This window comes from Akanthomyces muscarius, chromosome 4 (assembly GCF_028009165.1).
Source record: "Akanthomyces muscarius strain Ve6 chromosome 4, whole genome shotgun sequence".
Lineage (NCBI taxonomy): Eukaryota > Fungi > Ascomycota > Sordariomycetes > Hypocreales > Cordycipitaceae > Akanthomyces > Akanthomyces muscarius.
Window position 1 is genome coordinate 4,330,730 of NC_079244.1, and position 14,206 is coordinate 4,344,935.

Here is a 14,206-nt window from a genome sequence, read left to right on the forward strand (position 1 = left end):
GGGGCAGTGCACGCGACAGTACAATGCATGGCGCCTTGAGGTGGATAGAACGTTGTCTGACTCCCCTACAAAGTCAGTGATGGGCACATTATGGTGCCGAGTGTGGCCTGTGGCCGACTAAAATCAAATAAAACTTATGCAGGGGACGCGAGGTGGTCCAGCCGAGAGCATACTTGTTGGTACCTGACACGACACATGGAAGACAAAGAGGATAGTGCCAGTAAGGGTAGCTGGCCAAGAGTCTCGTCTACTTTGCAGTCGAGGATTGGTCTGGCGCTAGATGTATTTAAAGAGAGCCATGCGTAGGTAGTAGAGTAACGGTGTGACCCGGTATCGCTGCGACACGCACACAAGCGGGCTCAGCATTCCACGACACTATTCTTAGCTGTGAATTTTTTGGGATGCCCTGGTGCGTCGTACTTGGGTCCGCCCGTACGGGGTTTCGAAGTTTTGTGCATGGCCAACGGGGTTATGAAAAGCCGAGAACGTGCACAAACTTTAAAAAAAACATCGATGCGTGAGCTTTTTTCGGAACTGCAGATTGTTGGTCAGGCTCTTTTTGTTCACACGCGCCGGTAGAGCCTTCCCCCCCCTGCACGTACTTGGTAGGAGAAGCAGCTAAGCGAGCCTATAGAAGCCAGGCATTTGGCGCCCCACATCCCTAAATCGGCAGCCCGTCTTTTTCTTGTTTTTTTTCTGGTTCTGAAATACCGGCGCGCGCTACTCCGTACTTGCCACAGCTGTGTTTCAGAATGGGAAAGCCTTACCTTGTGCTCAGCAGCAGACGGGCAGACAGGATGGCGGGAAGGTGAAGGAAATCCCCGACGAACAAGGTGGACAGGGACGGGTGACATGTCTCGGAAAGCTCCTTTCCGGGCCGAAAGAGCTGCCGCGTTTCACGTGCCTGTCCACTTTTCCTTTGTCTCGACGCCTCTGGCAGTTGGTTCAACGCCGATGAGATGTACAGGGAAGCACTTCCGGGCCGCTTTGTTGGCTGTCTATTGGTTGTGAAGAAATGGGCGAGGGGTGGCTCGATTTCCTGGTTCTTACAAACTGGAGAGAACAAAAGAAAGAGGCATCTGGGTAGTCATTTTGGAAACATGGCGGCTCATGGACCGACTCGACATCAACCAGCCAGCCAGCCAGCCAGGCACTGTTGGTAGGAATCCAAGAGGACAACGACCAAAAAAAAAAAAAAAAAGTGCCGCGGTGGATTGGCCGCACATCGTGAAGCGGCCTCACGCAGGTTAGAAGGTCGCTGGTTCGAAATCTGCTCGGGGAAACCAACTAAAACGCTGCGGGGCAGCGAAGCAGCCGTCCAACATTCGCAGTGCCCGGGCCATAGGGCTGTGTGTCGGCACTTTGTGCCGCACTCGTCTGTGCTGCACGCATTCTCGTTTGTGTAAGCGCTTTCTCTTTTAATCTTCTTTTTTTCTTCAGAAACAGAGGAGAGGTAGATGGCGATAGTTTTCACATTAATCGTAGCGGATAGATTAGTCATATATTCATGGATATTGTATTTGTATGTGGCGGCGGGAGGGATATATAGGTAGGCAGGGGGTGTTATGAAGATGGGTGGTGGTGGGTGGGCGCTTTTAGCAGCAGCACTCGCAGCACTCGAAGCAGCAGAGGCCGGCGCAAAGACCGCAGCAAATAGCCTATGATTCAGGATGTTAGCGGAATTTGCTGGCATTTACATCTGAAGCAAGTCGCTCGAGCAGCGCATTGCGAAACGAGATGAGCTCGTGAGGAAAATAATAACTGGCGCATGACATACCTCACCCTCGCCATCGTGGCCGCCACGAAGGCCGACAGTCATGGGCTCAGCAGGGCGCTACAGGGAGAGAATCGTCAGCAGTCGCTTCGGGGAAGTGGTTACGGCCAAAGAAGAATTGCCTGCTGGCGATGGGTCTTTTTCGCCTCGCTCCTCAAGTCAAAATGGGCGGACACGTACGGGCTGCTCGGTGCTGGCGCGCGCAGCCTGAGCCTCGGGGTTGGTGGCAGCCATGGGCTGCTGCTGAGGGACCTGCTCCTGGGAAGGCATTGTGACTTGAGAACGGAGGGCGGAATGTATTGTAGTGCAAATTCGGATAGCGACGACGATTGGCGAGAGGAGAAAATGAGGTCACCAGGAAAAAGCTGCGCTGCTGAACGGGGGGAGACCATTCTTATACCTCTTGTCTATTTACGAGCTACAATGGGTAAAATACAAGTACCGCGCAAACAGGCGTCATATGCAAGCACGACGCAGAGGACGTAATTTTCCATCAAGGGGGCTTGTTATAGGGAGAACAAGGCGCAGACCGAGAGAGCGAGGGCAGACGAGGGCCAGCGTGCAGCGCATCTCGGGACCAGTAATTGAGGGTTCTGTCTGGAGAAGCCAAGGTCGGATGGAGACGTTTCGGCACGCTCGTGCCGTGGGCTTTGCGAGGGACGACCGGGCTGAGTCGTCGTCGCAGCGTGTGAGTGGACGGCCGACACCTTCGTGGATGAGCTTGATTGTTTGGATTCGGCACGGGCGACCCGGGTGGATGACGCCGAACAGGGCAGTGCAAGTCGACAACTGGGGGGTGCGCTGTCGACTGTGTTAGGCGGTGGACTTTTTTTTTTTTTTTTTTTTTTTGGCCCTTTGTAGGTTCCTCGTGTACTTGAGGCTGTGGTCGCGCAGGGTATTATTAGGGGCTCATTCTGCACAAGTAATGTACTCAGTACATTTGACATGGTGCAACTACCGGAAAGTGCCGCATGTTGGGACTTTGGATGCCAGCTGTAGCGCAAAGTGAGACACGTTCAACCGGCGAGAGGGAAACACAGCCCGGCGTCCTCGGGCCGGGACATCGCCAGGCAAAGACGGAAAGATCCTCCTTGGACAAACGAGCAAAGAAGAATTGACTGTTCTCTTTTTTCTGTGCGCACTTCGCATCGGGTTGGCTTGTCGCTCGCCTGCAGGCACAGTCATGCAAAAGCCTTCCGCGGGCTTTTTTCTTTGCTTGCTGACCTTCCTTGTTCGTGCATGCAGCCCGACAGACAGGAAGCCCCAAGATAACGCTCAATTACATCATAGGGCGACGTCGCATTGCACCACCACGCCCCAGTCCTAATCACACCGCCCCGGGTGCAGTGTATAAGTCGTGGGGGGAGGGGGGTTAAGAGGGAAAGCCTCAAGTTTTTCCCTTGATCATCTTGGGTGGTCTCTAGAAGGACGAAAAAAGCTACCCCGACGCTAAAAGGAAAGCTACGCCGGCCGGCTTGTCCACATGATTCAATCGACGAGGCAACGTGTGTTGAGATATGGACGGGACGGGTGTGAGCGCTAGTCACAACAGGGCTTAGAGACGAAACCCTGGCTTGTGTAGTTCTTTTTCGTCGACGTTGAAACGAGGAGGGAGGGGTGGAAGCCGAGTTCCGTGCGATACCTACGGGTACGATGAGCTGCGTTGCCAAGACCTCTGGCTACGGAATGCAGCGCTTTAGCTTGTCGGCATGCTTGATTAAACGATTTTACCGTAGATGCGTGCCGCTGGGAGATGCGGGTGCCAAGCAGCACGCAACGACACGACACCTGTCGTACCCTGTACTGTGTGGTCGTACAGTGCGTGGACGTGCTGGACGTACTCCGTACTGGTTCCAGTACACGCTTTCTGCAACGTACAAGTGGCGGTGCCACAGTGGCTGGCAGGCTATTGAGGCGCCGCAGGGCGACCACTGTCTTCAGGAGTTTGCTGAATTTGAAATATCGAAAGAATAACAAATTATCGACGGTAAAAACCACGCATCCCACGTCATGGCCAGATACAGATTTCACTGTCCGTAAAATGCTCCGTCCCTCCATTATCCGGTGATCCCCCGCAGCCACCCGCCAAGCCTCACCACCACTGCGCCGCCAAGCAGCCCAGCTTGAGGCTGAGTCGTCATCGGCATGTGGCACACCACACAGATGTTTGCCTGAGCATCAGCACGTTTCGTTTCCTTGCCATCTTCCCTCCCCTCCTGCGCGTCGCATTTCCTCGATACCCTCACTCCTTATCAGGGCGTTCGCTACCTAACATACCAAATCTCCTGCCGGCGCCCCTACTGCATCTCTGTGTCGCCCTAGGCTCATCCAATTCGCCCTCCCGTCCCGATGATCGTGTCCTGAACCAACCACTGAACCCCCTCGCGACCCTCGACCACGCACCCCCGGCCCACCTCACACGTCTCAACCCTCGGCCGGATTCGTTTTTGAGCGTCACAAAAACAGATACCCCACGACACATTCGCTTGCCCCCAAGCGCGCGCATCATGGCTTCCTACGGCCATCAGATGCCTCAGCGCCATGCTCCCCAGCAGCAGGGCTATGCCGTCCATCCTGGCGGCGTCGCTGCTGCTGCTGTCGCGCCGGGCCATGGCTACCGTCCTGGCGCCGCCGCCGCTCCTGCAGGCACCTTTTCTCCCGGCACCAAGATCCAGGTCGGCAGCCACCGCGTAGTGATTCAAAAGTATCTCTCCGAGGGCGGCTTCGCCCACGTCTACCTCGTCAAGCTTCCCGCCCCAGTCGACGGAACCGACCTCGCTGTCCTCAAGCGCGTCGCTGTCCCCGACAAGGACAGCCTGCGAAGCATGCGCACCGAGGTCGAGACCATGAAGCGCCTCAAGGGCCACCGTCCCATTGTCGCTTACATGGACTCGCACGCCTCGGAGCTGCGCGGCGGCGGCTACGAGGTCTTCCTGCTCATGGAGTTTTGCGACGGCGGCGGCCTCATTGACTTTATGAACACGCGCCTGCAGCATCGTCTGACCGAACCCGAGATCCTCAACATCTTTGCCGACGTCGCCGAGGGCGTCGCCTGCATGCACTACCTCAAGCCCGCGCTGCTGCACCGTGACATCAAGGTCGAAAACGTCCTCATCACCACACGCTCCGGAGGTCGCCGCTTCATGCTCTGCGATTTTGGTTCGGCGGCGCCGCCACGGCCCGCGCCTACCTCGGTCGTCGAGTGCCGATTGATGGATGAGGATGTCCAAAAACACACCACCCTCCAATATCGAAGTCCCGAAATGGTCGACGTCTACCGAAAGCAACCCCTCAACGAAAAGGCCGACATCTGGGCTCTCGGCGTCTTTCTATACAAGCTCTGCTACTATACCACACCTTTTGAGGACCAGGGCCAGCTTGCGATTCTGAATGCGAGCTACAGGTTCCCAAGCCACCCCAACTTTTCAGACAAGCTCAAGAGACTTATTGGTGCGTGTGGCGTTACTTACTTGCAATAGCCGAATACTCATATTTTTAGCCTCTATGCTTCGGGAGGACCTGAATGCTCGACCGAATATATATCAAGTGGTCTCCGAGGCCTGCGCTATGCAGGGCCGCAAGGTTCCAATTCCCGATGTAAGTAGTCACACTGGGCGTGGCAAATCGCAGTCAAACTAACAAGATAGATCTACTCTGGGCGTTCTGGCTCAGCTTCACCTTCCAAGACGAACCGCGAATCTCAGCGAGAGACGCCAAAGCCGGTAGTTGGCGTGTCGGTATCCGCTCCTGTTCAAATTACAGAGAAGCTACCTGACATTACACCTATGCGCCGCGGCCGGCCAACGCCATCGCCGGCACCGTCCCAGCAGACTGCGTCGAGTGGCACTCCCAAACGAGTGACTGACGGGGATCCTTTTGCGGCTCTTGATGGGAAGCCGGCTGCAAACACCAAGCCATCTCCTTCCGATGACGACATAGCGGACCGATTTCCCAGCCTCAATCAATTTTCACTGCTTCACCACAAAGGCAGCAATTTTGATTTTGAGCCTAAGAGCCCGGAGACGTCGAAACCGACAGTGGCGCCCAAAAAGGACATGGCCGACAAGCTGGCCGACTCGGCATTTGCTGCCTCTAGACAAGCTGCGCCCAATCCTATCCAGCTGGAGCGGCCTCACTCTGTTACGCCAGTTGTCAGCAAAACATCCGCTCCGCCATCAGCGAATACCTCGGCGCCCATCAAGCCATGGGCGTCTCAGCCTGTTAGTGCTCGGCCTGTGTCTATCCAGCCGCTCCCAGCCTCGGCTACTGCATCTCGTTATGTATCAACGGGCACGATGACATCTGACTCACCAACCGAGCAGAAACAGATTCCTGTGGCAACTAAGGTGCAAGCAACGCTACAAAAGCCCATCGCGCGATCGGCCTCTGTCGCTGTTCGCCCGACACCGCCTGCTTCTGCTGTCCAGGCCACCAGATCACAAGCTCGCCCAGCTACTCCCGAAACGCCACGGTTCGAGAATGTGCGCGGCTACTCAGAGTTCAACGCGAGCCGGCCCCGACCCGTCAGCACCAACTTTGACAGTAGGCAGCAATCTTTACCGGATCGCAGCAGAGCGCCTGCCCAGAAAGCTCAACCACCGTCGCGCGATAATTTTGACCACCACCAAAAAGAAGCTCTCATTCTTGGCGACTCCAAAAGAAGCAGTAACTACCTCGAAACTAACAATATCGGCAATCGAGCAGACGACAAGCCTAGAGATGGCGCTTTTGGCAACGCTTTCAGCAAATTCGAGCAGAGTTCGAATAGCGTTGGGGAGAAGAAGCAGCCGTCTCAAACTTGGTCGCCAAATGACCCAATCCTTGTAGACAGCAAGGGCGATCAGGGCAGTGGTGATGACAGGGATGAGGAAATGACGCCAGAAATGCGCCGTGAGCGAGAGCGCCTCCAGCTGGAAGAAGAAGAGCAAAGGGTTGCCGCGGCGCAGTCTGAATACCGGCAGCGACTTGTCGGTGCTGCCCAAGGCAAGAAGCCTGCGCCCGGACCCAAGCCTGGCATCATACAGAACAGGATGCAGGCGTACATGGGAGAGGAGCAGACGCAGAACAGTGTAGCGCGAACGGCGGAAGGCTATGGCAAGTATGCCGATGCTGCCACGGCTGCCAGCAAACCCAAGCCGCAAATTAAACGAAAGCCCGTGCTTGCTGGCGTCGCCCGCTCGAGTACCATGCCACAGACGGCAGGGGCCGCACCCAAGGCAGACATTGCACCCACTGCAAGCGCCCCGTCGCTCACGGGCCTCAACAAGCCGACCCCGCGACCCCCGCCCAAGAAACCAGAGTACCTGAACAATATCCCCACGGGCGCGGGCGCGGGCGCGGGCGACCGGTCACTGTCGCCTGTAAAGAATAGGTCGCGGAACCAGCCAGAGCAGCTTGTGGCAGAAGACGTGCCCGGACAGCCGGCCCTGGAGTGGTCTGCCCAAGACAAGGAGGATTATATAGATGACTTCTCCAAGCGATTTCCTAGCCTGAGCGCCATTGAAGGAGGCGGTGGCAGCAGATAGAGTTGGCATATAGCAAGGCAGCGACCGTTGCATGCATATAAGCGTAGATATGATTCCATGAAAGCATAATTACATGGCAACTGATTTCTTGTATTTTTATTCTTTCCAGCTCTTATTACATTGTGTCAGCATTTCTTTGTGAACGGGATCTCGTTGTAAGTCGGTTCTAGTGGGGTGTGGCTGAAAGAGGCAATTGGGGCTTATCTTATCAGTGCCGTCCCCGAAACTTTTTTTCTTCGACCTCGACGCCAGTAACTTTTTCCCAGCAGATTTCCCTGCATCAAACAGCTAAACACACCAAACCACAGCAATGGCGAAAAGAAAGAGACAACAAGCCCCTGCGGCTGATATCCCGGCCGTCGCTGAGAAACCGCAAAACAAAAAGGCAAAAGCTGCCCCGGCCACTACGAAAAAGACTACAAAAACAAACGGCAGCTCCTCTGCCGCTCTCAAGCCCGAAACCATCCAGCTCGTCGCAGGCTCCTACGACCAAGTGCTGCACGGCATGACGGCTGAGCTGCACAATGGACCCGACTGCCAGTTCGCCGACACTTTCCTCTTCAACGCGCACAGCTCGGCCGTCCGCTGCGTGGCCGTCTCGCCCGTGTCGGCCAGGATTCCCGGCCAAGGACAAAAGGTGCTCCTCGCCTCGGGCAGCACCGACGAGCGCGTCCACATCTACAGCCTGTCGGCGCACCCGCCGCCGCAGGACCGGAAGAGCCGCGCGCTGCTGGCCAAGGTGGCGCCGCGGCCGATCCTAGAGAACCCCAAGAACCGCGAGGTGGGCACGCTGCTGCACCACGCGTCGACGGTGACGGCGCTGCGCTTCCCCACCCGCGCCAAGCTGCTGTCGGCGAGCGAGGACTCGACGATTGCGGTGACACGCGCGCGCGACTGGTCAGTGCTGAGCACCATCAAGGCGCCCATCCCGACGGCGCACGGGCGGCCGAGCGGTGACACGGCGCCGTTTGGCGGCACGCCGGCGGGCGTCAACGACTTTGCCATCCACCCGAGCATGAAGCTCATGATCAGTGTCAGCAAGGCCGAGCGCTGCATGCGCCTGTGGAACCTGGTGACGGGCAAGAAGGCGGGCGTGCTGAGCTTCACGCGCGACATGCTCGTGCAGGCCGGCGAGGGCAAGCACTCGAGCGGCGAGGGGCGGCGGGTGATATGGGGCCACGTCGACGGCGCCGACGAGTTTGCCGTGTCGTTTGAGAGGGACGTGGTGGCGTTTGGCATGGACAGCGTGCCCAAGTGCCGCGTCATGCCGTTCAAGACCAAGATTCACGCGATTACCTACATCAGCATGGGCAGCGGCAGCGACAAGCAGCAAGCAGACGAAGAAGAAGAAGCAGAAGGGAAAGGAAAAGCACAGGGTGATTCGGTCATGGCGGTGTCGACGGAAGACGGCCGCGTGCTCTTCTTCTCGACCAAGACTGAGGACCTGGAGAAGCAGGAGGGCGGCGAGGACGAGAAGAAGCCGCTGCTGCCCCTCGCCAAGCTCATCGGGCAGGTCGGCGGCAAGGAGGCGGGCGTGACGAGCCGCGTCAAGGACTTTGCGGTGCTCCGCAGCAACCTCAACGCGGGCCTGCTGTACGTCGTCGCGGCGGGCAGCGACGGCAAGGTGCGCGTGTGGACCGTCGCGGACGAAGAGCTGCGCGCCGGCAAGGTGCAGGGGAAGCTGGCGGGCGCGTACGAGACGCACAACCGCATCACCTGCCTGGCGGCGTTTGTCATGGTCCCGCGGCCGGACGACGCCGAGGACAGCGACGAGGAGGCGCTGAACGAGGACGAGGACGAGGATGGAGAGGAGGGCAGTGACGATAGCGAGGATGATAGCGATTGAGATTATAATTGTAATAGATTTACTATAACGGAAAAACATTAAGACATTCTGGAATACAGCCCAAGGACTCCCCTCGCATCAAGGCATCAACGTGTACTGGCTAACAGGCCAAGGCACAGAAGTCTTTCGAGGATGTAAGCCCCCCCACCTGTAGATCTTAGCACCGTTCCGCGACGGCCGGTCCTATTCAGTTTCGTCATCAACCAAACAGCAAACTCTACCTCGTTCATTGCTTACATCCCAGTCTCCAGCACCCCATGTCCCATCTGCAGCAGTCGTTGAGCGCATCCAGCGTCGCCGAGACGCTCGCCACCTACGACGAATGGGCCGGCGCGTACGATGCCGACGTCCAGTCGCAGGGCTACATCGCGCCCGAGCTCGCGAGTGAATACGTCGCGCGATACCTCAGCAGCAGCGGCGCAAGCATGGCCGACGCCAGGATCCTCGACGCCGGGTGCGGCACCGGGCTTGTGGGCCAGCACCTGGCGCGGCGTGGCGCGAGGCACATTGACGGCGTGGACCTCAGCCCGCGCATGCTGGACGTGGCCCGGCGGCACGCGGGCGTGTACGAGGCACTCACCGCGGCGGATCTGGGCCAGCGGCTGGATGTCGCGTCCGGGTCGTACGATGTGCTGACGTGCGTGGGGACACTGACGCAGGGCCACGTCGGGCCCGACGCCCTGGACGAGCTGCGGCGCGTGGTCAAGGTGGGCGGGCTCATGGTGATGACGGTGCGGGACTCGGTGTGGAGGAGGAACGGGTACGAGGACAAGGTAAAGAACTTCATTGCCGAGGGAAAGGCGCGTCTGATGACGGACGACTTTGAGGTGCGGAGGGTCGCCAAGGATGTGGATTTGGTGTACGTGACGCTTCAGGTGCTGTAGTGGTCTCTCGGTCGAAACGTCTCGCTTGATCCAAACCACATTGGTCAAGTACGAATAGTAGTTGTGATACACATTCATGTATAGAGGCACACTGGACAGATACACGACCAAGATGAAACCAGGATAAGATATATAGGCTAATGTGTACATCTTCAAGCTTAACGCATCCAATATGCTGGGACATCCTCAGGCCTTCCTAAGTAGCATTTTAATCGCAGCTCTTCCGGTGACATCTTTCTACACTCTGTAGCAAGACATATGTTTTCGAAAAGCAACTCCTCATAGGAATTCTTCTCGATGTGTGGGCATACTTCAATTCTAAGAGGATCAGCTTTTGTGAGCAGAAGTTTCGTCTAGGGAATAGAACAGCCAGGCTCACGCTTACAGATTCCTGCCCTCAAAACGCCCAGGGCTGTCAGGGCCTGTTTTGTTGTTACTAGCACTTGACCCAAAGGAGAACCCCCCGCCAGGGCTTCCAAAGCTCCCAGAGCCATTCGACTTTGCGAAGCTGGTTTTCTTTTCACCGGATTCAGGTACTGCTCCCTCATCAGGATTTCCGAAGCCCCCAGCGCTGAGCGTTAATGCGGGAAAGGGGCCCTTTGCATCCTTGCTGGGACTCTGAGAGATGGACGCTCCTTCAGACTTAGTAGCTTGAGAGAGTGATCTCGAAACTGCAGGGCTCTGTTTTTGCAAACTCTTCGCTGTTGGACTAGTAGCGTCAGATTTGGGAGTGGTGGGAGATATTTCGAGCCGCTCAGTTGATTGCTTGGCTGGGGAGTCGGCTGCTGACCAGAAGAGGCTTCCGCGCGCGTTGGTGCTAGCATCCGCGGTGAAAAGATTCCTCGGCTCAGCGCGTGGCATCCGTCGTCGGCATGTGTCAAGACTCTTTTGCAGCGCAACAATCTCTGTTGTTAGTTGCGCTCTGCGAGACTGCGCACCCGCCGGTTCGGACGCCAACTCTTCCAGCCTTTCGTTGCTCATTTCTCCAACCTTGACTGGGGTAAATATGGTCGCCAAATCATGTATCAGACAGCCCTCGATGGCAAGGTTCGTGACATTTTCAGTAAAGGTTCGAAGAGACATCTTGTTGTAGAAGCAATTAGCTCTTCTGATAACAAGCACTTGATATAATCCTGTGCGCTTTGCGCAATTTACCTTGTAGTACGCCTGCATCATGTCAATGATTCTCTCGGTCGTATCGAAAGCCCCGTTAGGAGAGTCTTCTATGTTCGTGGCGGCAAGAAAGAAGCTGGCTTTTGATGTGTTCTGTTTCTCTTCTACCTCCCGAGCAAGATCACTCAACGGCAACTTCTGCAACTGTTCTACCATGCGCTCGACCCTCCATTGCGAGGCAAGTCCCTCAAACTCTTCCTCGAGAGGTACGGAGTCTCCGTCAATGTATGGTGCCAGAAGTTCGTCCAGCTTCTTTTCGAGCAGTTCCTCCCGCTTGCGAAAGAAATCGTCCACATAGTCGCTCAAGAGCACATTCTCGGTCGTATCTGCATTATTTCTGCCGACAACATGATGCAGCAGCTGCTCTACAAACAACTTGGTAGCCTTTGCAACACCTCGAATGTGGAACTGTGCAATACCCCTCCATGGGGAAGCTTGAATTTTGAATAGGTGGATGGCCAGCTCACTGTTGCAAGTACCTGGGAGCTCGCGTTCCTCATTTGCTGTGGCAAGTACTCTAAGCTCCTGTTTCAGTTCCGAACGAGAGACTTTTTTCGGATGAGAGAACTGGTACGGATGTGTGTCAAGAAAAGTGGCAGTGGCGATGGGTGCAAGGTCGACTTCACTTTCTTCCTTGCTTTCGCCTTTATCCTCACCTGCTCTCGCAATTGAAAATCTGTGACCTCTTGATCTTAGAACAAAGTCAAGAGCGCGCTGAAAGCCTTTCAGTTCAGCGCGCAGACGGTTCTGTGGCGACGTCAATTGACCGAAAAACTTGTCGACATAATGGCCTCTATTCGCCTCTCGTAGAAGCCTCTGAAACTCGGTAGCAATGGTAAGAAGAAACGTCCGCATGTCTTTGTGGTCAAGTCTCTCCGTCCCCAGTTCTGCTTTTTCTTCTTGTCTTTTTTTCAGATGCTTTTCAATGTCTTCAATCACGACGGGCAAACAGCTGCGTGTATGGTTGTATAAAATGTAGCTCAGCTTTTCGCGAAGCCTAGCAATACCGCGGTCCGCTTTGTTGACAGCGTTCCATGGAGGTGACTCGAGAAACTTCGTTTCAATAGCGTCACGGTCACTCAAACTTTCGCCGTTCTCTGCTCTGTTACGCAAGACATGCCAGCCAAGCCTCAGCATATGTTTTGGTTCTCGGTTTTGGGCCAGTCGAATATGCTCTGCTTCCACGTGTCCCTGACCCTTGGCGAGGTCGGGCTTTGTCACTACACCAAGAGTTCGTTCGTGCTTGGGATCGTGGTTTCCGACCCTTGCGAGTGCGCCATGTCTAGCGATGTCGATATTGGCCTCCACGATGACAAGCATGATGCTTTTTGGCTGTGCCATGTAGTGATCCACAAGATCATTGACCGTCTTTATTCCTCCCTTGGACTGTGTCGCAGTCTCATTTACAAAGATTCCCGGCAAATCGACAAGAGTCAGAGGCACCATTTCTGGACCTTCCACACTGATGCACAGCACATCCTTCGAGAAGTCTTTGTCGCCATCAGAGATACCCATGCGCTCTTTGGCCTTCTGAATAAGTTCAGGGAGGTCTTCTTTGCCCGCCCCTGATTCGTCAAATGCAATATCGACTTCAGAGTCGCTGGTGATGTCGCGCCGAATGCGGACATTGATGCGGGAGTACTCCGTCTTGTAGAAGGAAATTTCCGTGGCAAATCGGGTGCAGAGTCCTGCTGCAACGGGAAAGCGCACTCCCGAGATGGCTTCGAGGACAGAAGATTTTCCCGCATTCTGCTCGCCAACAACCACAATTTGAGGAAGATTGACGATGCCATTTATGCCACAGAAGCGCAGTTCGCCCATCAATTCGTGGAGCGTCTTCGCTTCACGGGTATTAAGCTCATCTAGAGCCGTGGTGTTTAGCGTGACTGTCATCTTGAGCAGTGTTGCTCAAGATGTTCCAGGATGAAATACAAAGCGAGCAGAATAGGATGCGGAGAGAGCGATGATACAGTATTTGCGGCGACTCAAACATTTCTGCAGCGTATGAGCGGAGCGAGGCTGAAGGATCTATGCAGGTGAAAGGGGTGGGCGGTTATCTGCGTCCTCTGATTGGCGTGACTACAGCTCCTTCCTGACCCATGCATGTTCAGCAAGGAGGATTATTGGAAGTATTATGAGGAAGAGTCCCCTAGATTTTATCTAGTTAGCTCTGTGTAGCGGTTTAAAGTGATATTTCTTAGTGAGTAGATGTAGTTAGCTATATCCTAAATTAGCACACACGAGGTAGACACTGGAGATAGGGGTTCCTACTCTTCTGATGTTCCGATTTCAATTGCTCTTAATAATAACCTTTTCCTATCTATTCAGTGACTTTTTCCATTTTCATATGCCATTGTAAATGGTTACATAGCCAATAAGCAAGGTAGTGCGTGCCGCGCTTTGCAGCTGCAGCTCGACCGCGTCAAATCGCTCGCGCGCCGCGATTGTTGTATGTGCATGCCACCAACAGAGAGGTAACAGGCTTAAGAGGCTTTGGATATAAACTATATGGAGCGTTTCAGAGGCAGTCTGCTATATGCGAGGATCGTTGCACATGTGCGCGAGATTCCCATCTGCGTTTTTTGTACTACAGATTTGACGTGTAAGTGTACATGAACCTCCCGCTCTTTCCCATCTTCAGGGTTGACAGCGATGAACTAGAATACTCTTGGCATTATCTGCGTTATTAAACAAGTTTTTAGGACCAAATTCGCTGTATCCCTATTTCTCCAAGTAACGTTTGCGCGTTCCCCTTCCCCGCCGTCGACGCAAATATCGGCCTACCAGCGCTGATCTCAAAGCATTGGTTCAGAAGAGGCCACAAAATGGAACTTAATGTTTCTGTTCAACATAGACCCGAATGCGCATGAAACATAACTTAGTCCTCCGGCAGAAGTTGTGCGACTGTGCCAGAACTGGTGATCTCGCGCATCCGATCGAATTAGGCGTGCGCCCGACTTTCGTGTCGCGCGCAGCTACGATATGTGATTCGTCATGAGGTACT

General features: G+C 55.1%; 5 protein-coding genes across 5 annotated transcripts; 3 read left to right on the top strand and 2 right to left on the bottom strand.

The window, feature by feature from the left end:
* Nucleotides 1–1,595: 1,595 nt before the first annotated feature.
* LMH87_012168 (uncharacterized protein) lies at nucleotides 1,596–2,044 on the bottom strand (the record flags this gene model as incomplete). The annotated part of the gene is made up of 3 exons (XM_056201432.1): nucleotides 1,596–1,658; nucleotides 1,778–1,834; nucleotides 1,955–2,044. The coding sequence occupies 3 exons, from the start codon at nucleotides 2,042–2,044 to the stop codon at nucleotides 1,596–1,598; spliced, it is 210 nt and encodes a 69-aa protein (XP_056053185.1).
* A 2,237-nt stretch (nucleotides 2,045–4,281) lies between these two features.
* Nucleotides 4,282–7,299, top strand: LMH87_012169 (uncharacterized protein; the record flags this gene model as incomplete). The annotated part of the gene is made up of 4 exons (XM_056201434.1): nucleotides 4,282–5,224; nucleotides 5,274–5,371; nucleotides 5,422–5,994; nucleotides 6,097–7,299. The coding sequence occupies 4 exons, from the start codon at nucleotides 4,282–4,284 to the stop codon at nucleotides 7,297–7,299; spliced, it is 2,817 nt and encodes a 938-aa protein (XP_056053186.1).
* Nucleotides 7,300–7,609: 310 nt separating this feature from the next.
* Nucleotides 7,610–9,145, top strand: LMH87_012170 (uncharacterized protein; the record flags this gene model as incomplete). Its single annotated transcript, XM_056201435.1, has 1 exon — nucleotides 7,610–9,145. The coding sequence occupies one exon, from the start codon at nucleotides 7,610–7,612 to the stop codon at nucleotides 9,143–9,145; it is 1,536 nt and encodes a 511-aa protein (XP_056053187.1).
* Nucleotides 9,146–9,402: 257 nt separating this feature from the next.
* LMH87_012171 (uncharacterized protein) lies at nucleotides 9,403–10,029 on the top strand (the record flags this gene model as incomplete). The annotated part of the gene is made up of 1 exon (XM_056201436.1): nucleotides 9,403–10,029. One exon carries the CDS (start codon nucleotides 9,403–9,405, stop codon nucleotides 10,027–10,029), a length of 627 nt encoding a protein of 208 aa, XP_056053188.1.
* Nucleotides 10,030–10,187: 158 nt separating this feature from the next.
* LMH87_012172 (uncharacterized protein) lies at nucleotides 10,188–13,095 on the bottom strand (the record flags this gene model as incomplete). The annotated part of the gene is made up of 3 exons (XM_056201437.1): nucleotides 10,188–10,347; nucleotides 10,415–11,112; nucleotides 11,185–13,095. 3 exons carry the CDS (start codon nucleotides 13,093–13,095, stop codon nucleotides 10,188–10,190), a joined length of 2,769 nt encoding a protein of 922 aa, XP_056053189.1.
* Between the last annotated feature and the right edge of the window lie 1,111 nt (nucleotides 13,096–14,206).